General features: G+C 42.3%; 3 protein-coding genes across 7 annotated transcripts in view; 1 reads left to right on the forward strand and 2 right to left on the reverse strand.

Annotated features, from left to right (window-relative positions):
• kctd17 (potassium channel tetramerization domain containing 17) overlaps positions 1-19,861 on the forward strand; it is a 36,862-nt gene extending 17,001 nt beyond the window's left edge. For all 4 annotated transcript variants that reach the window (XM_061809676.1, XM_061809678.1, XM_061809677.1 and 1 more), the window contains exons 6-7: positions 539-746; positions 19,781-19,861. In XM_061809676.1, the coding sequence (XP_061665660.1) occupies positions 539-746; positions 19,781-19,806 (234 nt within the window). In that variant the 3' untranslated portion in view covers positions 19,807-19,861. The remainder of the gene's footprint in view (positions 1-538; positions 747-19,780) is intronic.
• Positions 7,226-16,503, reverse strand: gucy2cb (guanylate cyclase 2Cb). The gene is made up of 16 exons (XM_061809675.1): positions 15,914-16,503; positions 15,440-15,552; positions 12,591-12,658; positions 12,295-12,510; positions 11,791-11,912; positions 11,612-11,714; positions 11,400-11,514; positions 10,068-10,209; positions 9,794-9,876; positions 9,589-9,697; positions 8,630-8,711; positions 8,405-8,513; positions 8,269-8,322; positions 8,120-8,189; positions 7,910-8,014; positions 7,226-7,310 (listed from the first exon to the last, which is right to left on the reverse strand). Exons 1-15 carry the CDS (start codon positions 16,107-16,109, stop codon positions 8,001-8,003), a joined length of 1,596 nt encoding a protein of 531 aa, XP_061665659.1. The 5' UTR covers positions 16,110-16,503; the 3' UTR covers positions 7,226-7,310; positions 7,910-8,000.
• Positions 18,216-24,395, reverse strand: csdc2a (cold shock domain containing C2, RNA binding a). Of its 2 annotated transcripts, none has more exons than XM_061809686.1 (4): positions 24,261-24,395; positions 21,870-22,108; positions 21,608-21,730; positions 18,216-20,003 (listed from the first exon to the last, which is right to left on the reverse strand). In XM_061809686.1, exons 2-4 carry the CDS (start codon positions 22,049-22,051, stop codon positions 19,841-19,843), a joined length of 468 nt encoding a protein of 155 aa, XP_061665670.1. In that variant the 5' UTR covers positions 22,052-22,108; positions 24,261-24,395; the 3' UTR covers positions 18,216-19,840. The 2 variants fall into 2 exon arrangements, with proteins under 2 accessions (XP_061665670.1, XP_061665669.1); XM_061809685.1 differs by having other exon boundaries at positions 21,870-22,111.
• Between the last annotated feature and the right edge of the window lie 114 nt (positions 24,396-24,509).

Genomic DNA, 24,509 nt, shown 5'->3' on the forward strand with positions numbered 1-24,509 from the left:
TTGTTCTTTGAAAGTAAAGCTCAGCTGACCAAATCCAGCTTTGCCTTTTATATATTTTAAAAAAAAAAACAACTAGGGTTCAAGATCATCACCATCCACTTTCTGCTGCTGTCCAATGTACTTGGAACTTAGTCTTGGAAGTTAATTTAATCACATGCTCAAAATTATTATTTTTTTGTTAGGGTTACTTTGTAACAAGGGTACACCTTACACCTCTTCCCAGATGTATCCTAGCATGAGATGAATTCCCACTCAATGACTGAATACGAGTCTGGCGGTCTCTATACTGTAAATGTGACCTGGGATTGACTGCTGACCAGTCCAGAGTTTAGTCTGCCTTTTTCCCAAAGTTAGCTGTGATAAACACCAGCTCACTTGTCATCTTAATGAGGACAACCGCAATTGAAAATGGATGGATGGAAGTTTGCAAACTTAACGTCGTGGCAGGTGAGTGTATAACTGAAATAAAGACAAGACCAGTTATGTACTTAAAGATCTGAAGTTCTTTCCTTATGATATTCTCTTTTTTTCCCTATAGGAAGGTGCTCAGGGTGTTTTCCACTGTGGCCAGATGCAAGTATTCTGGGGGATCCGCTTCCCTTTCTGGTTCCTTCCTGTCGCCCGTACTCTGGCTCAGAAAAGGCCTCTTTCGGCGCATGGACCCTCGGGAATGCTGCTCCAGACATGCCAAGATCATGTGGGCGAGGTCCTGCTGGAGCCGTTGGACGTTCTCCCTGGAAAAGCAGGTCGGTGTCATTTTGAAGTTAACATTTTAAAGAGTGTGCGAATCGTTCCAACTTCAGTCCGGTTGAAAAGTCGTCCGCACTGTTACATCACAGCAAGAACATTGTGGGTTTAAATGTAAATGCCAAATTATTAGTGTAATGTGTACTCTTTTCTTATACAGTTTTTACTCTGCTAGTAATTAAAGAGAAGGCAATCTGTTTCAGGCAACTCATCATCCCTTTACTGAATGTTAGGATTTTTACGATAAAATGCTCTGTCAAAATACCATTTCGAATAAAGAATATTGGTAGATGATTGGACTGCATGAGCAATTAAATCCATGGAGTTGACTCTAAGCAGTGCATTGTGATGTATCGGTGGTACCTTTTTCAGTATACTGACTGATTAGCTCAGATCAGAAATGCATCCTTTGGTAATTGTATTTTAATCACTGTCAGGTGTAGTTTTAGGCCCCTTAGCATGAGAATTTAGAATGGTTGAATCTCAAAACAGAAATATGTGGAAAAAGCCCTTCTATAAACCAGCTGGTGTACAAATTGAACAGATGGATGAATTTATGAGCGTGGAGCACAGGGCCAGTATTTCAGCAGGTACAGGATTTGCATACGTTGTGGGTGGAGTTGGGAGGTCGTAGTCTGCGCCCGTCTCGCCAGTCAACCAGTAGGTCGCTTTTGTTCCTTTACCCTGTGAAAATATTCACACGCATAAACATGCACAAAATATTGCATTGAAGATCTAACGGCTTCCACATCCACTATCAGTCAGAGGCCAAGCAAAGAAATAATTTGGGCAGAAATCCAGATATAAATTTGGATAATTTTATCATAGAGTTTCTCATTTCAACATATCAAGTCACAGCGGCATAATTCCCCTTTGCCGCAATACAAATGGTGACGTCGGTCTAGTTCCCCAAGACCAAGGAAATACCCTGCTCTCAGTCGACTTTTTTGTTTATCAAGTTATTTTCTTGCCACCATCTGAGCACCAATGGAAATGTTACATCTGCCTAAGAATGAAAAATGGCGGGGTCACATTGGCATAGATCATCCTTCATGCTGCATTTGTCTCTCCTTGTCTCTTGTACAGTGTGCATCTTCACACTAAATATCATACGTTGGCCTCTACTGCCTCATCCCTCAGAAAATGCCACTATGCTACTGTAGTGTGTTCATCTATTACCTTTAGATAAGTTTCACCTCTGTATTCATATTCAAACTTGAAGTCTGTCCTCTTCAGGATATTTACAGTGGGCTGGCTGACGTGGATCCGCAGGGCTAGAAGACAAAATGTCCAATACATTTCATTATGGTGTCCGTGAGCTACTCTAATTGCACATAAATAATTACAAATGTCACAGGGCAGGAACCGACTAGCCTGCTGTGTTAATGTCGACATAAATCAATTTTCTCATTTAGTAGAGGATGCTCACGGTGTCCAGTAGACTCCATTTGAGATGCCGTGTTGACAGTGTCTCCGAATAAACAATATCTGGGCATCTTTACCCCGACCACGCCTGCTGCACACAGACCTGAGATACGATGAAACAATATACATAAGGATAAATACTGATACTTAGAATGGAAATGCGAGTTTTACAACTAAGTTTAAAGCTCTACCGACACCTATGGCATGGTTTTTATTGTTTTTAATTTAAAAAATAAAGAAGGCACCACTTCACTCAATTGTGAGATGTTCTCTTCTTCGAAAAGAGCTTCTGTGTCAGAAGGGGCGTCGGAAAAATCAGAAAATCTGTTCGTCTCCCATAGCAGGTGCTACTACGCATTTTCAATGGCGACTGTCCCAGTGTTAAAGCTGTAAATGACGTTACAGGCAATATGGCTGCCACTGGGATGTCGATGAGGCTTCCACAACTTTGCGCATGAATTACACGCTCTCCGCTCATATTTATTTTTCGTATAGACATTGAAGTGAATAATGTTATATATAATTTTCATAACAATATCAATTTTACAATGTATATAGGTATGTCGGTAGATCTTTAAAGTCTACTCAAGTTGGTTGCTTAAACATAATCTTTGGCAGATTGGAGAAAATATGGTCTACCTGAGTGGACGCCAATGCGTATCCACACGGGGATGCCAGGCAGGTGTCGGAGCTGGAAGGTACCCATGAAGGCCAAAATGTCCAAGGCCATGCGGCAAATATCTACCGCGTGCCTGTTGCCATTACGGTTCGGTAGACCCGACGCCACCATATAGGCATCACCTATTGTCTCCACCTGAGAGTCAGCAGGGGAATAGATGACACCAACTGCAACCGACTGGCAAAAAAATTGACGAGTGGTTAGCATGTCTGCCTCACAGATTCAGAGTCTGAATCTTGATTCTGAGTTCCCTTTTCTTTAAATACTCCAGTTTCCTCCCACATTCAAAAAACATGCAAATTAGAGTCACTGAAGAATCTAAAATTTAAATTCAAATTGTAAGTGTGAAACTGTGTGTTAATTGTTGTTTGTCAAGCTGGGATATGCTCCAGTCCACTCAGGACTAAATCAATATCAGCAGTGGAAAAGTGATGGGTAGATGGAGCATGTGCACCTTGACAGCATGGACAGAATGATTCTAGACATGCAGTACCTTATAAACATCATGGTGGTCCAGAATGCTATCAAATCCCTTGTAAATGTCGTTGAGCATGTCGACCACCTCCATCGGTGTGCTGTATTGGCACAGCGTGGTGAAGCCCACGATGTCGCTGAAGTAAATGGTGACCTCGTCATACAGTTCAGGCTCCACTACACCCGTCTCCTTCAGGCTCTTCACCACAGGGCTGCCCAGGCAAACGCGTTCATGAATCCATGGAGGGGGGAAATAAGTTTTTCCAGGTTGCTTTGGGCCCATTTTGGATTCTGGGTGAACGCTTCAATGCAGCATTTAAGGTGAACTTGAATTCAAGACTACACAAACCGTGGCAGAAGCATGAAGTTGAGGCGGTCGGCTCTGTCTCGTTCCATTTTATAAAGCGCTGTTCTCTCCCCCACCAAGTGCTCCAAGTTTTTGGAATACATCTGCAGCCGGCGTATCATGTTATCCAGGTAGCTCTCATTGTCTTTGTTGTGAATTTTACTAGAGGGGAGATAACACGGAATATATAAACAATAGACCCTAGTATCGGGCTTTCATTGGACATTTCACGAAATTAATGAACACAATGTACCGTAGAGCATTAAGAATGTGTTCTTGTTATTATTATGTTCTTACGACATTATTCACAATGTAATGGGAAACATACAATATGGAACTGTCTACCTTTACATTGATCATGATACTCAATTTCTTTAACAGTGCTGGATATTAATTTGTAGTGTAAATAATATTTTGCCATCACCTTAGGCTAAATTTAGCTAATTACAAACCTCTCAGTATGACAACATTCCAGTGACAATGAAATAACGGCTTATTAATGGCTACACAAGTAAAAGTGATAATTACCTGATGATTTTGCCCAAATAGCTTTCCACCTTCTTAAAATCTGGTCTTTTATCAGCATCTTCCTCCCAACAACTTTTTATCAACATGTATACCTGGAGGTACATATCAAGATTTTTAAATAATGCACTGTCACCTCTTCGCAACATCCCCTAGAACACTAGTGTCAAACTCAAGGCCTGGGGGCCAGATCTGGCCCGCTACATGTTTTTATGTGGCCCGCAAAGCCAAATCTAGCGTGTCAATTTCCATGATTCGTGTAAAAAAATCTTTAGCAAAATTTTGTTCTACAGTCTTAACGGCCCCCTGAGGGAAACGGGAACAGCAATGTGGCCCGCGAGAAAAAATGAGTTTGACACCCCTGCCCTAGATCGATGTTGAGATTTTATAAGCTTTACCTCAAGTTCTTTCTCTGAAGCGGTGTACAAGTCCAGATCAGGTCTGAAGTAGGACATGATGACCCTGGATAACTTTTCTGAATGTGCACACACACGCACACGTACAAACTATTACATGATCATAAATCACGTCGCTATGGGAGTTTTCTCTCTTTATAGCACTTGCAAGTGTATTGTGTGTGTGTAATTTCACATCCAGGTTTACTGCAGGTCTGTACAATTGATACAATTTTAATTGTGATCGCCAGTTTAGCTGCCACAATTAAATGAGCCTGATCGTCTGTGAATATTTATTTTTTTTGTATTGATAAGAGCTTTATTTGCAGCTATGCCTGCAGTCTTGTTGGTCAATCATCAAGAGGCAAACAGATGGTTAAGACTTTATGAAGCCCTCAGGTGCCAAATTCAAAATATAATCTTAGAATGGCATCCAGTGTAGTAATATATGAAGCTTTTGTTTGAAGTTGGCCCTCTCAGCATGTTAGGGGAGAGTCAGCCTTTCACGGTGAGACACTATCATTTTCAATCACTATCATCAACACTAACAATCATTGTCGCAGCAGCTTTGCAGTTTGTGACTAAGTGCGACTGACTAATGGTCAAGCAGAACAACAATGCACTGTATTGACTATGGGGATTTTCAAATGAAAAGTCTGTGTGTTTGCTTCCATCAACAATGTATTTTAATAGTAAAACAGTAATTGTATTTGTAAACTGCCCAGGTTGTGCTTTGAGCAGAAGTGGGGACTAGTTTCAATGACAATCTCACATGATTCCATTCACCGACTCCAAAAAATAAAATCTAGATACAGTGAAGAAAATAAGTATTTGAACAACCTGCTATATTGCAAGTTCTCCCACTTAGAAAGCATGGAAGGGGTCTGAAATTTTCATCGTAGGTGCATGTCCATTGTGAGAGAGATAATCTAAAAAGAAAAATCCAGAAATCACGATGCATTATTTTTTTTTTCACGATTTATTTGTGTGATACAGCTGCAAATAATTATTTGACTACCTCTGTAATTGCAAACAAAGGCTACTGTACCAAATATTAACATTGGTTTTCTCCGGTGTCCAAATATTTATTTGTAGCTGTATGGATAAAACCTTGCTAGAATTTATATATATATATATATATATGTATGTATGTATGTATGTGTGTGTGTGTGTGTGTGTGTGTGTGTGTGTGTTCACAAGATACTAAAAACCTGGCCACTGAGTCGAGGAAGAGAATTAGGAGGAAGAAAGTGCAAGTTGGGGAGCCCCACTTGTGTATTTTTGTCTAATGTAATTTTTGTTCATAGTTTTACATGTAAATAACATTTTTTTTTCTGTCAAAAGTACTTTTTCAGTGTCGCTTTGATGTTCAGATGTGTGAGATTTTCACAAAAAGAAAAAAGAATGTTGATGTCAGTCATTGTTCTGCTTGATCTGTCTGCTTTCTCAGTGTTTTTCATTCAGAAAGCGATTTGGCTGAAGTTAGCTTGTATTTGATTGCTGATCACTAAAGAACGGTCGGTATAAGCTATAATTTTTCCACAGCAAGAGGAATAATCTTCATTACTATATTGAGCAAAATAATCATGATTATTATTTTGGCCATAACCATGCAGCCCTAGTTTAGTGTCATGTCTGACCACAGATTCTCGCCGGTCGGTAGTCTGTATACATCCAATATAATATATGAGACTCATCACAGTTTTTGTAATGTTATATGGGAGATGCCAAATACTGGAGATTCAGATACACGCGCTTTATGTATTAATTTTTCACCTGCGCGGTCGGCGCAGCATTCAGTGTAGAAGGTGGATTTCCTGAGAACAATCTCGTGAGCAATGATGGCGAAACTGTATATGTCTCCCTTCTGTGAGGTGCCCTCTTTCCTCAAGTGCTCAGGTGCCGTCCACAAGTCTGACCGGAAGGCGGAGAGACACGAAGACGTCCGTGAAGAATGCGGAAAATCAATTTCATGATGTACATTAATGCGCTTTTACCTCTCCCTGGCTTGAGAAAAGAGTTGCAGCCAAAATCTGTGATCTTGACCACCATGCGGTTGTCCATCACGCAGTTGGTGGACTTGAGGCGTCCGTGTACTTGGATGTCACTGGCATGGAGGTAGGACATACCCTGTGCACGAAGATGACATGATGATCAGAAATCCTGAGTAGTAAAGACTGAATTAAAGATGCCCTCAACTTGCAGAAAGGAGCAACAACTGTATTAGTATGGGTGTCATCTTGTGGCATCTTGATGCTAAGAAACTATTTTGAAGAGCTAAGGAGTTTTGTTCAGACAAAAGCAGTGTTTTGCCGCCATCTTGTGGCATCTACAGACCACATTTTAGAGACTGACTACAAAACATTGTACAGTACACGTACCCACCCACCTCCCACCCCTCTCAAATCTGCAATAGATTTGTGGGGATTCAGCCATTTGATAATTTCTTGGGGACCCTACTCTTTTTTTATTGTGAGGTCACACAGTAACTACACTGGGTCTGGAAAGTTTTCAGACCCCCTTACATTTTTCACTCTTTGTTATAATGCAGTCATTTGCTCAAATCTTTTATTTTTCTTTAAAAGTCTGCACATAGCATCCTGGCTTACTTATCAGTACATTTGTGTATCACCTTGGCAATGTCATACATGACTGAGATCTTGAACTCCCAGTCCATGAACGTCTCCTCTGGGTAGGACACCTTGTCATTCAGTACATACTGGAAACAATAAAGGACAAAACTTATTTCTTCGTTTGTAAAATACTGTCAGCTTTCTTTGCAATTTTAGTTGCTTACATTTATAACGAGGCAAGCAACAATACAACCTTACTTATAGAATTAAGGATATTCTTTTAAGATGTATTTGATCACCATATTTCTACATTTATACCGTAATTTCAGGCCTACAAGCTGCGACTTTTTTCACACGCTAGTGTTAGCGTGGTGCTAGGGTTAGAGCGGCACTAGCACGGTGCTAGCTTTAGCACATCTGGTTATAAGGTTCGGTACACAGAAAGAGTTTAACGCTAGCGCCGCCCTAACTCTAGCGAGGTGCGCTCTGTAGGCTGGGAATTATGGTAGTCTGTTTAGGAGTGGGGGGTGCCAGCGTTATTTATCCCAGCTAAAAGTTTTTGGTTCATATACTTTGAACATTTTCCGAAAGACGCAAAAAAACAATCTGTAATAAGAACTAAGTTGATCAAACTTAATGTTCATACTTTATTTGCATGGTATCAGTTCTTTGGTATGCAATGCTGTGACATTAAGCAGTACTTTGTCAAGCGATGTGTTTCATGCAATATGCATTTCGTACGTACCCGAAGCGATCCCCGTTCGCCGTACTCAAACACCCCAAACACACCCTGATCAAACTTGACTGTGCCGTAGAATTTAGTGAGGTTGTAGTAGTCAATTTGCAGTAGCTGGAGAGAAATAGGACGATTAATTGAAAATGGAAAAGTTGTGTGTGTGTGCGTGTGTGTGTGTGTGTGTGTGTGTGTGTGTGTGTGTGTGTGTGTGGACCTCACCGCATGAAGCTCCACTTTCTGCGTCATTGAAGTTTCCATCGGAATGATTGAGCTCCTTCAGGATGACAATCTGAAACATTAGCAGTTGCAGCTAAGGTCAGTAACGAATCACGTATAGTGCACATCAAGTCCTTCAGCCGTCTGACTACCTTCTTATCATAGAGCGCACGGCGGATTTTATAAACCTTTTTCCTCTCTTCAATCTGACGGGACAGAATATGAAGGACACTTTAACGTATAGAAAGTACAGAAGTGTCAAATTGGCTTTATTTTTACTTTTCATACCTTGAGATAGACTTGGTTGAGCGAGTTGTCCTCCAGCAGGGTGACGAGGTCCGAGGGGATATGGGAGATGGACCCCCGTTTCCTCAGGAGACGATCTCTCCTGTTCTGCCTGAATAGGCGAGCACATATCATATAGCGATCTGTTTCAGTCCATTTGAATGTTTTCGGAAATTTGATTGATCCCTGCGGTTTCAGTCAAAAAGCAAAACGAGTGTTGTCCATCACCTGTAAAAGATGATAGCGATGATGGCCACCACCACCACCATGACAGCCAAGATGATGACGACGATGTCGAGTGAAGGCTCCTCTGGGGGAATAACAAGTCACACTTATTGTTTCTAGACTGTAAAAGATGCACTCAGGTTGCTATCTTGATATATGTTAGCATACACACTCTTAACATAAGTTTCTTTTTTTTCCCCCATTTTTGTCAATTCTCATCTGAAATAGTTCCTAAATACAGTGCGAGATACAAATCCTTAAACTGCTTTGGTACTTTTTACATCGAGGTAGATATCTTGCTATATTTTAGCATACCAAGTATTAACGTGATTGCTTGTTATCAGTTATCAGAAAAAGTAGATAAATAGAAGGGAGTGTTTCAAATCACCTCCATCTACCTCAGGTTGTTTTTTGCTATATGAGAGAATAACAACCATTTTAAATGTTAGCATTTTATTTCCCATTATATTACCATGAAATGCAGCTTCTTCTTTTTTTTTTATTCTCATTTGAAATACTGCCAGAATTCACAGGAAAATTAATAATCTCAGTCTGCTTCAGCAATTTTTGGACTAAGGTTGCTAGGCTGTGCTTTGTTAGCATAACTACAGTATTTGCATGTCAGCATTTTATCCATGGTAATTTGAACAGGTATCTGAATACGAGGGAGGATTTTAAATCTTCATCTGTCAACTTTTTGTACTTGCTATATGTTTGCAAACCAACTGTGTAATCATTTTATTAGCCCTGCAAATGACTGTCGACCAGTCTACGGAGTGTAGGTTCCAGCTCACCTGTGTCCCTAATGAGGAATAAGCAGTATTGAACATTTTTCATTGGTGTCTAATTCTTATTATATGAGTTATAAATGCAGCTTTTTCAATGTTCTAATCGTCAAATTCAACTCTGTTGACAATTCGCCATCAACTTCAGCGTGCAAATAAAAACCCCACTGACATTACCTTCATCCGGGCTGAAATCCGGAAGACTTGTCCCCCAGACGAAGGAGGGGTGGTCCTCAACCACCATGGTCAAGCTGTCCTCCGTGTCAAACTTGAATAAGATGTGATACTTGGGAGAGAAGAATCTTATCTGGTTATGCATATATTGCATAGATTTATGCATAGCTAGCTCATGTAGCGGTGTTACATTTGAAAAAGCCAATACCTCGTTGTCATTAGTTGTGTAAATGATAGAGAGGTTCACGTCTCTGTCACCGTACTTGTCGAGCCGATAGTTCCCTGCGATGCCTGAACAAGATGACAAGGAATGTTGCCACGGTAACCAACTCTCACCTCCACGAAAATGATGGACAGGCTGAAAGGCCCACGGACGCCACATCCGCTGCACTTCGTTTTGCAAATTATTACTTGACAAAACTAAAAACTAAATATGAGCATCCATCAACAACTATGAGATTAGCATGATTTAAGACACTTACCATCAAATGAGATGTTCCTGAGGTAATTCACAGTAACATATGGCATGTGATGAGCTCCAGAGTTAGGTTTGGCAAGTATTTCCCTCATCACCCGACTGACCAGCAAGACTGAGTCATGGTACGCAGCCATGTAGTCGTTCATCTGCACCAAGATGACAAACAAATTAGTGATGGAGCAAGATTCTCTTCTGGACAATTTAATTGGTTTCCGAATAATGTTGATACGAGAAAATGAATTTGAGTTGATATTAGCCACCAAAATTGTACTTCTTAATGGTGAAATCCACTGGTTTGCATTAACAATCTATCTAACAGGTCATGTAATATGTACTCTATTTTGACATCCTCTCTTATTTTATAGTGTTTTGAGAAGATTTTTATCGACAATTACGAATTTTCAGGGGCGCTGCCATTTTCGCGAGTCACATGACCTATGTGCACACATGTGACGTGTCGCGTGGTGTTCCGAACGCTCGATTACATGGGACACATCTGATGAAAAAATAGCAGTATCGGTTGATCGGGAAGACGGAGGAATACTTCCATACACAGCTGTGATCAGCTCGGTTGATCGGGAAGGCGGACGAATACTGAGCATACTGAGCGGCACAGCTCCGGGGCTCGGGTGAGCTGTGAGCTGTGCGGGAGAGCTCCGGGGCTCGGGATGCGAGCTCACGGCTCGGTTGATCGGGGAGACGGAGGAATACTTCCATACACGTGGACCCTCACGGCTGTGTATGGAAGTATTCCTCCGTCTTCCTGATCAACCGAGCGGCAGAGCCCCTCACGGCTGTGTATGGAAGTATTCCTCCGTCTTCCCGATCAACCGATACTCCTATTTCTTCATCAGAGGAGGATAAATCTGAGAAATCAGCCAGCGCTGAGCATAACGGTGTCCCATGTAATCGAGCGTTTGGAACCCCACGTAACACGTCACATCCGGGCTCGTAGGTCATGTGACTCGCAAAAATGGCAGCGCCCCTGGAAATTCGTAATTGTCGATAAAAATCTTCTCAAAACACTATTAAATGGGAGAGGATTTAACATCACGTCGTCAAAATAGAGTACATATTAAGTGACCTATTGGAGACATTGTTAATGCAAACCAGTGGATTTCCCCTTTAAGGTCACACGATTGTTAACGTTGAAAAGCTAACTGTCCTTGCGCTTGGACATTAAAATGGATTCCAAACTCCATTCCAAAATATATTCAACAACATCAAAGATACACTTTTTATGTGGCTAGGAATTTTTTAAGGTTTTTTGAAAGGCTGAAGCACTCTTTTATGTACAAGTACATAAATTAGGTGTTGAGTCATGCCCTGTCCTTACTGTGTTGTTGCTTTTCGGGTCTGAATTGATGGTGTAGTTCCTGCTGTTAGGCATGGTGAGTACCAACACGTTCTTCATGGACTGATGGGACGTTGTATTGATGTAGTATTGATCACTGCCATGAGGAGGCAAGTTACCATTATTACAATTGAATGACAAAGTTGGTCACGTCTAATTTTAAATGTACTTGTATGCAGTGTAAAAGTACTGACTTGAAGAGATCGATAAGGATGAAGAGGATGTCACTGCTATCCGCCTCTGCCGTAAGATTCTTCACCTCCATAACATCCTTCACTGAGCCGCACATGATAAACACTACGAACAGAAAAGGTTTTAATATAAATCTCTTTTCTGCATCATGAGATGTTTGTCCCGGTGTGTGAAGACTGACAGTTGCTTCTCCTCTTGCTGTGAGACGACAGGACTTCTGTGAGGTCTTCCGGTTTGCGCAGCATCGTTCTTTTCACCTTCTGAGCAAACATGTGCGAGGCTGCTTCCAGTGCATTTATATACCTGTGTGAATTAAAACGGCTCTCATCGTGCTACATTTTGATATCGCTTTGCAAGTGCGAATGGGTGTTTATCATTACGTGCCCTATAATTATCAATTGTTGACCAGTCCAGGGTGTACCCAACCTCTTGCGCCAAGTCAGCTGGCGTAGGGTCAAGCTTACCAGTGACCATAATTAAGATTTGCGATAGCAAAAAAAAAAATCAATGTAAATAATCCTCTTTTATAATTTCAGTCTCGAGCGTCATTTGTAGAACTGCTTGAAAGTTTTTAGTGTAAAGGTCATTACTTTTGCTTTCTACCAGAGGGCCAAGTACAGAGCCTTGAGGTCCACTGTAAAAATTCAGGGGCATTAGTACAGATCACAAATACGCAGTCTCTCACCAAAAGCATTCCTCTGTGCTAGGCTGGACCTTATACACATAAGCTGTCTCCCACACTGGCTTGATGGGGTTATTTTCGTTCCAGAAGTGGACAAAAAAGTCTGAGATTTTGCGCGCGGGCGGCAGGAGGCGCTGCAGGTTGAGTGTGTTGTCACAGGAGGGTCCGAAGCTGCCGGCTGAGATGATCGGTGTGCTTAACTTTAGACCCTTCTCACCGCTGTCATGGGAAGTGAAAGATGCGTGTGAGTATGACACCATGTGTAAAATCCTCGGAGAGATGTTTACAGATGCACTTACTCGACCAAGGGGAAAGTGGCATACGTGCATGTGGGGCCAAGCACGGCGCAGCCCAGGCTTTGTGAATGCTGCGGAGAAAACAATATTGCATTTCAGTTCATTAAGAGTTCATATCTGTAAACTTTTGTTTGTGCACATTTTAATTATTGTAAAGAATGAGATGTGAGGTATAAGATCAGAATACCTACCTAGTTAGCCTCGTTGCATAGTTATTTGTCGCAATATTGTACTGCAGGCCAGTGATTCCCAAACTCTGTCGTTAGTCTTTTTCTGTCATTAATGTGGCCAATAACGCCGGCTTTGTGGGTCTAGAGAAAGTCTATGACAGAGTACCAAGAGAGGAACTGTGGTACTGCGTGCAGACGTCTGGTGTGAAATATGTTGGAATCGTACAGGACACATATGAGGGCAGAAGAACAGTGGATCAGGGATCAGCTGTGAGCCCCTTCCTGTTTGCTGTGGTAATGCTGACAGATGAGGTTAGACTGGAATCCCCTTGGACCGTGATGTTCGCAAATGATATTGTGATATGCAGTGAAAGCAGAGAGCAGGTGAAGGAACAGTTAAAAAAAAATGAAGCATGCACTGGAAAGGAGAGGAATGAATATTAGCTGAAGTAAAACAGAATATATGTGTGTGAATGAGAGGGGCGGAGGAGGAAGTGTGAAGGAGAAGAGATATCGAGGGTGGACGACTTCAAATACTTGGGGTTAACAATCCAGTCCAATGGTGAATGTGGTAAGGAAGTCAAGAAACGGGTCCAAGCAGGTTGGAACAGCTGGCAAAAGGTGTCTGGCGTGTTATGTGACAGAAGAGTCTCTGCTAGGATGAAGGGCAAAGTTTACAAAACAGTGGTGAGGCCGGCCATGATGTGCGGATTAGAGACGGTGGCACTGAAGAAACAACAGGAAGCAGAACTGGAGGTGAGAGAAATGAAGATGTTGAAGTTCTCGCTCGGAGTGAGCAGGTTGGATAGGATTAGAAATTACCTCATTAGAGGGACAGCCAAATTTGGATGTTTTGGAGACAAGGTTCAAGAGCGCAGACTTCGATAGTTTGGACATGTCCAGAGGCGAGAGAGTGAGTATATTGGTAGAAGGGTGCTGAGGATGGAGCTACCGGGCAAAAGAGTGTTTGGAAGACCAAAGAGAAGGTTTATGGATGTTGTGAGGGAGGACATGAGGATAGTGGGTGTTAGAGAGGAAGATGCAGGAGATAGGCTAAGATGGAAAAAGATGACACGCTGTGGCGACCCCTAACGGGACAAGCCGAAAGGAAAAGAAGAAGAATGTGGACTACAACAAGTACAACTCAATTTAAATTTATTTTAAATTATTTGAGACAGGAAGTCAAAATAAACAACTGAAATAATATCGGTGCACAAGTGTGTACACCCTCTTATAACTGGGGGAATGGTTGTGTTTAGAATGAACCAATCACATTTAAACTCTTGCTAAATCTGAGTTCCACCATTTAAAGTGCCTCTGATGAATCCCAAATGAAGTTCTGATGCTTAATTAGGCTTTTCCTGACATTTTTCCAGCAGAATGTCTGGCATTTGCAGCTGTTCATTATTCATCCCACATTGACTAAGGCCTAACCAAATGTACATAATAACCAACGCGGTGGGGCTATTTGAGCGTAAAAGTTCAACCATCATGTACTGTATTGATTTCTGTACGCCTTACATAATTGAAAGTCTCGCATATGTGACTATTGACTGATTAGACCGTTGAGTATGTTTGTGGATGCGGGCTTTGTTCTGTTTCAGCGCAACTTGTGAGTGTGATTGATTGGTTGCCAAAATTGTCAATGGTGGGGATGGGCCAGCATGCTCGTGTGTGTGCTCTCATGTGGCTTTTGCAGACTTGACTCGGATGTACTGTAACTCAAATCCTGACCACACCCACGAGGCCAGCGATTACCAACCTCAATGCCGTGGTACCCTTCTGTAAAAATGATCGTGGATGCCACAGGAAATGATCCATCCTTCCATTTTCTAAGTCCGCTTATCCTCACAAGTCTCATGGGAGTGCTGTAGTCTATCCCAGCTAACTTTGGGTAGGAGGTGGGGGAACACCCTGATCCGGTTGCCAGCCAACCCTGCAATCTCACTTAGTTTCTCCCAAAAAAATCATGATTTAATATTTGCAAATGTATCTCGTTTGTAAGCACCATATAGTGACAGCTCAAGTGCTGGTACGTGCTCTTACACTAGTCAAAAAAAACTAAAACTACCGGTTGCAATTGTCCATCTATTTTCCAAGCCACTTATCCTCACAAGCGTCAGAGGAGTGCTGCAGCCTATCCCAACCAACATCGGCTATGTCACTAGTGATTCACTGACAATATTGAGGATTTAAAATTTTAGAAATTCATAGTAAAGGCAATCTTTATTGATATTGCAAATGGTGGAGACCCTTTGAAATAAGAATTGTGTCTTGAGTTTTTGTTTTTTTTTTTCATTTTTGACTAAATGACATTAAAGGGGTGGCACGGTGGATCAGCTGGAAAACGTTGGCCTCACAGTTCTGAGGTCCAGTGTTTGATCCTGGCGCCGCCTGTGTGGAGTTTGATGTTCTTCCCGTGCCGGCACTCCGGTTTCCTCCCACATCCCAAAATATGCAACATTAATTGGACACACTAAATTACCCCTAGGTGTGATCGTGAGTGTGGCTGTTTGTCTCTATGTGCCCTGCGATTGGCTGGCAACCAGTCCAGGGTGTACCCCGCCTTTTGCCTGTCGACGGCTGGGATGGGCTCCAGCACTCCCCGCGACCCTCGTGAGGATGAGCAACTAAGAAAATGGATGGATGACATAAAAGGGACCCATGTACGGGTCTACTCACCAAAAGATTTTTTAACTCAGTCACTCCTTCACACGCAGTACTGTGGCAGCCTCTTCGTCGATAGTAAGTTGTGTTGAAGCCACCAAATTTCACCGTCAGATTGAATTTAGTGTCTTTCGTGGCAACATAGAAAACACAAAGGGCAGTCAGTTTCGAAGATGCAGTATAACTTGTTTATTGCACATGCACCATACCTACAGTACCGTACATTTACTACTTCTGTGGAGTGCCACAATCAGCTTGCATAACAAGTTACTGTAGTGAGATCAGATCTATAAGTGCCTGCCTACGATCCCGCAAGGATTTATTGACCTGACAGGTAACATGTATCCAGTTATTATCAGCAACGGCACAGAAAAGAAGGAAATTCAATGTTCAATCTTCTGTAAATAGTTGGAAAAAGATTGAAACAACATAAAACGAGAGCACTCAAGTGATCTTAGTGTGCGTGCAAATTTTAAAATGAGTTCTTACCGTTTTCGTGAACGGACTCTGACTCCAAGGCTTTCAGTATTTGTCCTCGGACAAACTTTAAGCTCCAGGGAGACTCCTCGTCCTCCAGGAGGATCACGTTCATTGAGACGCCTCTCAAACATTGTCTGATGGCGTGATGCGACGCGATCAGTGTCCCAAAGGTGAACAGCACCAAGAACCATCGGCTTGAAGCCATTTTAACGCTCTGACAGTGGTAGAACAAAATTCATGAAGGCTTTGTCTTTTCCTCACGTCCAGTGTCCCTCCAATTCCAACATCTGTCTCTTCAAAAAATAAAATAAAATAAATAAAAATACTTCCTCTGTCTCTCTTCCACACACAGCAACTTGTTAATATACAACCAGCAGAGACCGAAGACTGTCATATAACCTGGTCTCTTGCCACGCCGAGGTCTGCATGAATTATGAGCACAAACACGGTCACACAGGGATGATAAGCGCACTGACGACGACTTCTGCCTGGAAGCGTTGTGGTAAAAGCATAAAGATATAAATAAACATTTGGGAGAAAAAAAAAGAACTTTTGATGTATCGTCTTTCCTCGGACGTTTGGTCAAATTGACCTTCCCGCTCTATCCACAGGTGTTTGGTTGTTGTTGTTGTTGTTGTTGCATGTATGCAGGCTAACTCTTATATTTCTCTGACGTACTTTTATTAAAACACCTCAAAGATCAAGAAATATATCACATTTTACACATCCTATATTTTGAAAAGTAAGTATGCCTTTGAGCCTGATTTTAAGAAAAAAATAGATGCAGCATTTAGTGTAGTTCTGTTTTTTATTTGTTGTAAGCACTTCTTTTTTACTCTTGGTATTTTTTCCCAATTGTCACGAACTGCAGTGGCCTCATGTGAAAAAAGTCATTCCAACGTGACAACACAAAACGGGTGCAAACGATAATTGGACATACTGTAAACATTTTGTGCTGGAACAACCTCGGAATTCATTCATAGCTGCTGTAGTGGGTGTTTTATACTACAGTATTCAATGATAATCTTTCCTCTTGAGGCCTCTTATTTCCTTCTGCTATGTTGAATTCATTCGATCGAATCCTGCCTGAAATACTAAAAACAAATGTCGTGGGGGGAAAACTGTGTCAGTGATATTAAATACCAGCGAGAGGCGCAGACATAGAAGAGAAAAGTGAATGTCAACTACAGTAAAGAGGAGGGCAAAGGTGAGGCGGGCCATAAAGATCCCAAAAAGCACGTGGAAATCAGATATGTGGCCCTTTACAATCTAGTCAAGTGCCCACGAGCGGCGGATTGTCTAATTAATAACAGGAAGCCCATCTCTGTTTATCATGATCTATTTCATCCAAGCACAATAGCAGGATGCACCTCCCTTGCTTCAATTTACGACCGCACGTGTTCTCTGGAACCAGTAAATGATCATTTGGCTCAATTCGATGTGGTTCTGGGTTACTGTTTACACTGTGTACGTAGTATACTTTGCTCAGTTATGTGTCATGCTTCCTCAGTGAGACAATCTTAATCTTCATTTTAACACGAACCACGTAGTCACACATACGCTACATTCGTATTAGACAGTACTGTATATTCATGGCCGGCACGGTGATTCAGCTGGTATGCATTGGCCTCACAGTACTCTGAGGTCCTGGGTCCAATCCCGGACCCGCTTGTGTGGAGTTTGCATGTGCTCCCCGTGCCTGCGTGGGTTTTCTCCAGGCACTCCGGTTTCCTCCCACATCCCAAAAACATGCAACATGAATTGGACACTCTAAATAACACCTCGGTTTGTCTCCATGTGCCCTGCGATTGGCTGGCAACCAATTCAGGGTGTACCCCGCCTCCTGCCCGTTGACAGCTGAGATAGGCTCCGCACTCCCCGGGACCCTTGTGAGGATAAGTGGCTAAGATGATGGATGGATGGATATTCATGTATCACAATGTTGTTTTGCATCAGTTGAACGATTCTGTCATTTCACATGGGGGGGGGGCTCATTTCAATTTATTGGCCCCGAGTGGCCATTATATGATTAAATGAAAGTAATGACCCCAAAAAATTAATCATATTTTACAGTTTGTTTAGCCTATAGTTTACAAATACACTGAAAATGAATACAAAACAATATTTTTTTAGATTAGAAAAATAGATTGAAGTAATTTTTAAATCAGTGGTTGTATATTTTTTAGATTGACACACATAGTCCTACGGTGGCCTTATTTGTTCTACTGTTTTGCTATTCCAGGCCACCGTAGTTAAATCATTAATCTGGAATGATCTAATAAAGCAAGTGGATGAAGAAAATGAGTCAACGTGTTGTTTACTACCATTTATTCAAAGGTTATCCGAGTGCCAAAAGATGCAGTGACGAGACGCAAATGGAAAAAATAAAATGCTTTTCACCATGAACAAAAAAATCAACACACATGTACGCACACAACTTTGTGTTACAATAGTTTGATCGAAAAGTTACAAACCGCATTACTGCATCAGGGAACACATTCTACTCAAAAAATAGTATTTAGTGAAGGACTGCTAAAATAATAAAACGCTTACGGAGTCAAAGTCACACATTAGGTAGAACTTGCTTTAAATACTGATTAGGAGTCCAGTGTACAGTATTCAGAAAGTCTTACAATTGCTGAAAGACGTAAAAAGCCAATAAATAATAAATAATCGTTGAAAAGCTACTTCACAAAGCACTTCCTACTTGCAATCAACTCCTAACTTAGCAGCGTTTTACTGCATCTTCTAGCGATTCCCCTCATTGTGTTCTTTTTCATTTATTTGGAGAAAACCTACGTCTGTGAATGCCTCACAAATGTTCTTCTGGGGAAGGAAAAAAATGCACAAAACCCACAGACGCACATCTTGCCAGAAGGTTCTTTTTCCATCCTGTCGTCATCTCTCTCACGACATTCGTCTTCCCTTTTATCGATTGCGGCTCCAAACCCGAACCCCTCTGGCCACGGAAAACTACGTGTCCCCGTCATAGGCTTCTGCTACAATAACATTTTTCTTTTTACCCATAAAATGACAGGAGTGCTCATCACATGACGAGTTTCTGTAAAAAGTGAACTACCTTGGCAGTTACGACTAGCGGGAAATTGAAGGCACAACTCATTAAAGGTACAATGTGGGATTCCTAATACAACACTGGTGCCCTAATGTTGACTAAATCTAAATAAAGTGATGAACTACCCTGATATTTTCAACACGTCCTTGCGACGTGCAATGCAATATTTGGGGGTCCTTGGTTAGCCTGGTTCCGAATAGCCCCCAACATAAAAATACGTCGTCACACACCAGAAGTAAGCACCCATTACTTACTCCTATCTGAATGTATAGTTCCATTTGATATTGTTATGTCTATGCTTTCCAAATGTTTTCTTTGGAAATTCATCAATGACTTAAATTTCCAGGTTACAAACGTTGTGCGCTTCTGACTTTGCTCGGGCGGTTTTGATCCTGGACACCCACTTTCTGACTTGTTCTGTCGCCTATTGCATTGGGGTTCTTCGTTTAAATTCAATTGGGCTCGTTACTAAATTGGGCAATAAATATCTAGTAATGCAGATTTGTCATTAGATTGTGCATGTGTGCCAAATGCGGCCAGTAACGTCTGAGGTCACGAACCGATTGCATAACAATAATTTTTTTAGGGGAGGGGCTGCACTCTCAGGCCACCTTTGGGCAAATCTGCTGAAAATGACATCAAACCTTTGCCCCAGAACTCAAACTTTACCGCACAAGTAATGTTTCAACCAAATAAAACATTCAGCCTACATTCATATTTTTTAGTTCTGTTACATCAAACCTTCCTTTCTACCTGCACCGTCGCTCCTCCTGTCACAAAAATCTGCAACTTTTCAAATCCAGACCTTGCCCGAGAGCCTCGGCGGTAGCAGCAGCAGCAGCGAAACCAGGACATCCCAGCATCTAGGAGCTGATGACCTGACCCGACCAAGTCTCGTGCTTGCTTCCCGGCTTCAGGTGCGTGATGACCACCTCCACTGCCTGGATCTTCTGCATCTTCGGGGGGATGGGGCACACCTTGTACGTCACCTCGTCGCCTTCCATCGGCACGTACTCGCCCTCGATGCTATCGAGGGGGGCCGGAATCCACATGTTAAATGACATCATTAAAAATCAAATATATTAACAAAGAGGTATGCACGCTTTATTTTCAGTAATCTTAAATTAAAACAGCTTTCTTGCCCTGAAGTCAATGGAAATGTAAGCATAAGAGAAAAGTGACTTTGATGGATGGATGGGCAAAGGTCAAAATATGCACAGTACATGAAATGACCAGGTGTCACAATACTTTTGTGTGTACAGCAATCTTTCAAAATCACATTCCAGTCAACCCCAGCAATAGAAAAAATCCACAAAGTAGTGACCAAATATTTCTTTTGTTATTCATACTGTATCTATTTTCAAGCTTCATGTATATAACAGACGTCAAACTCAAGGCCTGGGGGCCAGCTCTGGCCCGCCACATGATTTCATGTTTGTCAACTTCCGTGATTCTTGCTCAAATCTGTCCCAAAATTTCAAATAGGCATATCATAAATCATAACGCTGGGGTATTGCAAGGGTTTTTATGTTACCAAACATCAACGATACTTGAAAAACCCATTACCCTTGATTTCTGATTCCAAACGTAATTCATAAATTTCACGTGTTAATATGATGAGGCGATAAACGATTTTTATGGTTTCACAGTCATAACTGCCCTCCAAGGGAAACCGGAACTACAATGTGGCCCGTGACAAAAATGAGTTTGACACCCCTGATGTATATCATACCAAAACATATGCATGTAACGTGCAGGTAGTAAAAATGTATTTTTGTCAGCTTGGGGTCACATCCTCATATTCTACAGTACTGTTGTATCTAAACTACCTGTGACTTGAATGGCCTGTTGCATGCCAATGTGTATATGTACCGTAATTTCACACCTAAAAGCCACAACTCGTTTCACACGCTTTCAACCCTGCGGTTTGCGGTGATGCGGCAAATTTGTGCATTTTTTCTAACGGCCGCAAGGGTAAACTCGAGCAGAAAACGTAAGTGTGAGACCGGTAGAAAATATATGCTGAGTAAATGACTTTTACTGGTCCGGCCCTGTTAGAGCTGCGTTAGCGTGTTACTGCCGTGTCTTCGTGATTTTTACTGGTATGTTTTTTTTTTAACTGGCCCTGTTAGCGCTGTGGTAGCATTAGCAGGGCGGGGCTAGCTTTAGTGTTAGCGCGGTGCTGCTAGCATTCGCGGTAGGGTTAGAGCGGCGGCATTAGCACAGCAGTGGTAGCGTTAAGTTCTCTGTGTACGTTCTTTCTTCATAAATATCTTGTGTTTCAATGCGCGCACTTGACTTTTGGATGCTGTGGCGTATATACAGTATGTACCAAATGGTATTTCCTTTACAAATGTACTGGGTGAAGCTTATACCCAGGTGCGCTCTGTAGGCCGGGAATTATGGTATATATTTTCTTGGCAGTTGTCTCTATCCTGGAACAGTCGTGGGCTCGTTATAATACGTCCTACTTGGCAATGGTCGGCAATATTAAATTAGGAAGTGGGATTTTTTTTTTTTTTCTAAATGCAATTTAACGAGAAATGACCAAACAGGCAGGTTTCTTAAAGAGAGTTCCTCAAATTTGATGTGAACACAAATGAAACAAGGACCTCTAAGACTTTACTCACTCTGAAACGTGGACAAAGATGTCTTCTCCTCCATGAGAGGGTCGAATGAATCCATGACCCTGCGAGCGAGAGAAGTTCTTACACACGCCCTTGAATACCGGACCCGATTTGGCTCGTACTGTCCTGCACAGAACCACAGCAGACAGAAGTGAGCCTTTAAATGCTGCGCATAGTTTGCATGGCTCAATTTGGCTCAATTTGCTACAGGAAGAAGCGAAAATGGACTAAATTTTCACAGGTGAACTTAGGGGGGGCAACTCACGCCGAATATGTGCGTGTGCGTTTGGTGGGCAGCGGGCTGGGCAGCTCTGCCCCAGGCTGAGGGGGCTTCCTCTCCCGCTCCCAAACTCTGCTCCCCTCCCGCAGGAAGAGGAAGGAGCTCTGAAGCGGGGAGGCGAGCGGCGGCAGGGGGTCTTTCGGCGACGAGGGCTCGGTGTCAGACATCTTGGCTCGTGCGAAGGGGGGGCAGAGTTAGGCCCTGCGCATTGTGGGCATGAGCGACTGCTGAAATAAAGCAAAACAGGAGGTCATGATCTGGTTTTGGGGGTACGAGTCATTAGCCAATCACAAAAAAAAAAACACTGACACTGATCTCACAGGACACATGCAATCAAAAATCTCACCCAAAGTAATGAAAAAAAAAAGTTCTGTGTCCGTCGCTGGCCTTGAATTTGACACCTGTGCACAAAATCCCACATTCAAGCCTATTAAGGAGCAGATGGTGTGCACAAATACACACACGCACGCACACAGTCAGCGGCGCCGATTTGCTAAATAATTGAACAACTTGTTCCTCTTTGAGCGCTTTTATTAGCAGCCTTATTAAGGCCACGGAAGCACAGGCGGACTTTGACTGTGAGTGGATGAAAGCTTCTGTTATCAATACACCCTATTGAACCACTTCTAAAACACTCACACATGCTACTGATGCGCTCATATTTCTACAAATGTATTTTTCACTCACATGAAATTCTCTCACATCGTATGAAATGCTCTCACACTCAGTTTCATACCCAGTAGTGTGCATGAGAGTGCACTTTTGTGTGAGTGGATGAAAGCTTCCACACTGAGGGGCCTTAAGAGGAAAAATCAGGATTATGTCATACATTTAACTGAAACGCTCTCACACATGCTAATGATTTTTTTTCTCCCACACCCTCAACTAAATTGCTGTCTTACTCACTACTGAAGTCCTTTCATATATACTAGTGATTTTTTTCCACTCACACCCACTTAAAACCTCACACACGTTTTTTTTTCAGACACAATTAAAATGCGCTGATACATTACTGACAGATTAATATACGCCACTAAAACCCTCTCATACATATCAGAGATGCTTTCAGACATACCACATTTTTTTCATCCATCCATCCATCTTCTTAGCCGCTTATCCTCACAAGGGTCACCGGGAGTGCTGGAGCCTGTCCCAGCTGTCAACGGGTAGGAGGCGGGGTGCAACCTGAACTGGTCGCCAGCCAATTGCGGGGCACATAGAGACAAAGAGTCGCACTCACAATCACACCTAGGGGCAATTTTGATGTCCAATTAATGTTGCATGTTCTTGGGGATGTGGGAGGAAACCAGAGTGCCCAGAGAAAACCCACTCAGGCGGGGGAGAACATTAAAATTTCACACAGGCGGGTCCGGGATCAAACCCGGGACCACAGAACTGTGAGGCCATCGCTTTACCATGCCACCACTACTGAAGTCACTAACACCCACACCAACTTAAAACCTCTCACACGTTTTTTTTTTTCCAGACAATTGGTTCGCTCTCATACATTACTGAGAGATTAATATACAACACTAAAACCCTCTCATACATATCAGAAATGCTCTCAGACAGACCACATTTTTTTTCAATTCATACAAAAAAAAAAAGAAAATGCTCTTACAGACACTACTGAAACTCTCACATAAACAGTCCTTCAAGGCTCCCACAAATACGACTGAAACACTCGCAGACTGAAAATAATTAATTCACTCCTGATTAAAACACAGTTGCACTTGCACTAGTGAATTATTATTATTATTATTTTAGTGTTTCGGGAGTGTGTGAGGTCCTAGTATTCCAGAATTATTAATCTGGCAGCCTCTCATATTTCATCATCAACCCCAGAATGTCAGGCTGGAGATGGAAAGTAGAGTGGCAGGGTGGGGGAGACAAAAAAACCCCCCCCCCCCCCCCCCATGTGCACTGAAAGCACGGCATTGTGCTTGTCTGGATGTTCATCAGCATGGCAGACACGTTAGCGCACACTTGAAACTTTCAACGACGGTCCTTTCAAAAGACCCTCATATTGTCCCACCATCTGTCTTGCCAACATGAAATCATTCCCAACACTGAAACCCGCCTTTGAGGCGTTTCATTTCAAGAACATTCTCCGTGGCGGCTTCTTCCCCCCCAACCCAGGCGAAGATTGAGGTTGACTATTAGATCGAACCGAAGCAAGACGGGATGTGAAATCAGTGCAGGTTTTAAGTGTTGTTTCTTGCGACTGTAACAGCGATAGAAACGCGACAAAGGAATTAGTTATCCAGGATGTCTGCCGCCCACCACCACCATCATCATCATTATCACCACTACCACCATCGTCGTCATCATCATTACGATGGTATCCATACAACTTCATATCTTAACATTACTTACCGTCACAGGCGACCAGGTGTCACCCAAAGGCGCAGCAAAGCGGACGCGCTGGCGAATAAAATCCGTGGATTATTGTAATTAGTATTTTTTTTTTTTAAACTGTGTGTGGATGCGACGCATGCAGGCGGGACCAGATCAGAAAAGGAGAGAAGGGAGGGTGGGAGTGGTTGTTAAAGGGGGTTACCAAAAAAAAAAAAAAAAAAAAAAAAGGCTTCACCACAATACACTGAATTCTTTGTTGGGGACATT

Source organism: Syngnathoides biaculeatus, chromosome 22 (genome assembly GCF_019802595.1).
Source record: "Syngnathoides biaculeatus isolate LvHL_M chromosome 22, ASM1980259v1, whole genome shotgun sequence".
NCBI classification, from domain to species: domain Eukaryota; kingdom Metazoa; phylum Chordata; class Actinopteri; order Syngnathiformes; family Syngnathidae; genus Syngnathoides; species Syngnathoides biaculeatus.

What these genes read in the sequence shown, in the direction of transcription:
- gucy2cb (XM_061809675.1), bottom strand. Translation starts at nt 16,109, where the DNA reads ATGGCTTCAAGCCGATGGTTCTTGGTGCTGTTCACCTTTGGGACACTG. An exon ending in ATCGCTATCATCTTTTACAG is followed by an intron (nt 8,514 to 8,629) that starts GTGATGGACAAC and finishes TCGCCTATTCAG; the next exon opens with GCAGAACAGGAGAGATCGTC. An exon ending in TCAACCAAGTCTATCTCAAG is followed by an intron (nt 8,323 to 8,404) that starts GTATGAAAAGTA and finishes CTGTCCCGTCAG; the next exon opens with ATTGAAGAGAGGAAAAAGGT.
- csdc2a (XM_061809686.1), bottom strand. Translation starts at nt 22,051, where the DNA reads ATGTCTGACACCGAGCCCTCGTCGCCGAAAGACCCCCTGCCGCCGCTC. An exon ending in CGCACACGCACATATTCGGC is followed by an intron (nt 21,731 to 21,869) that starts GTGAGTTGCCCC and finishes GGTTCTGTGCAG; the next exon opens with GACAGTACGAGCCAAATCGG. An exon ending in ATCTTTGTCCACGTTTCAGA is followed by an intron (nt 20,004 to 21,607) that starts GTGAGTAAAGTC and finishes CCCCCTCGATAG; the next exon opens with CATCGAGGGCGAGTACGTGC.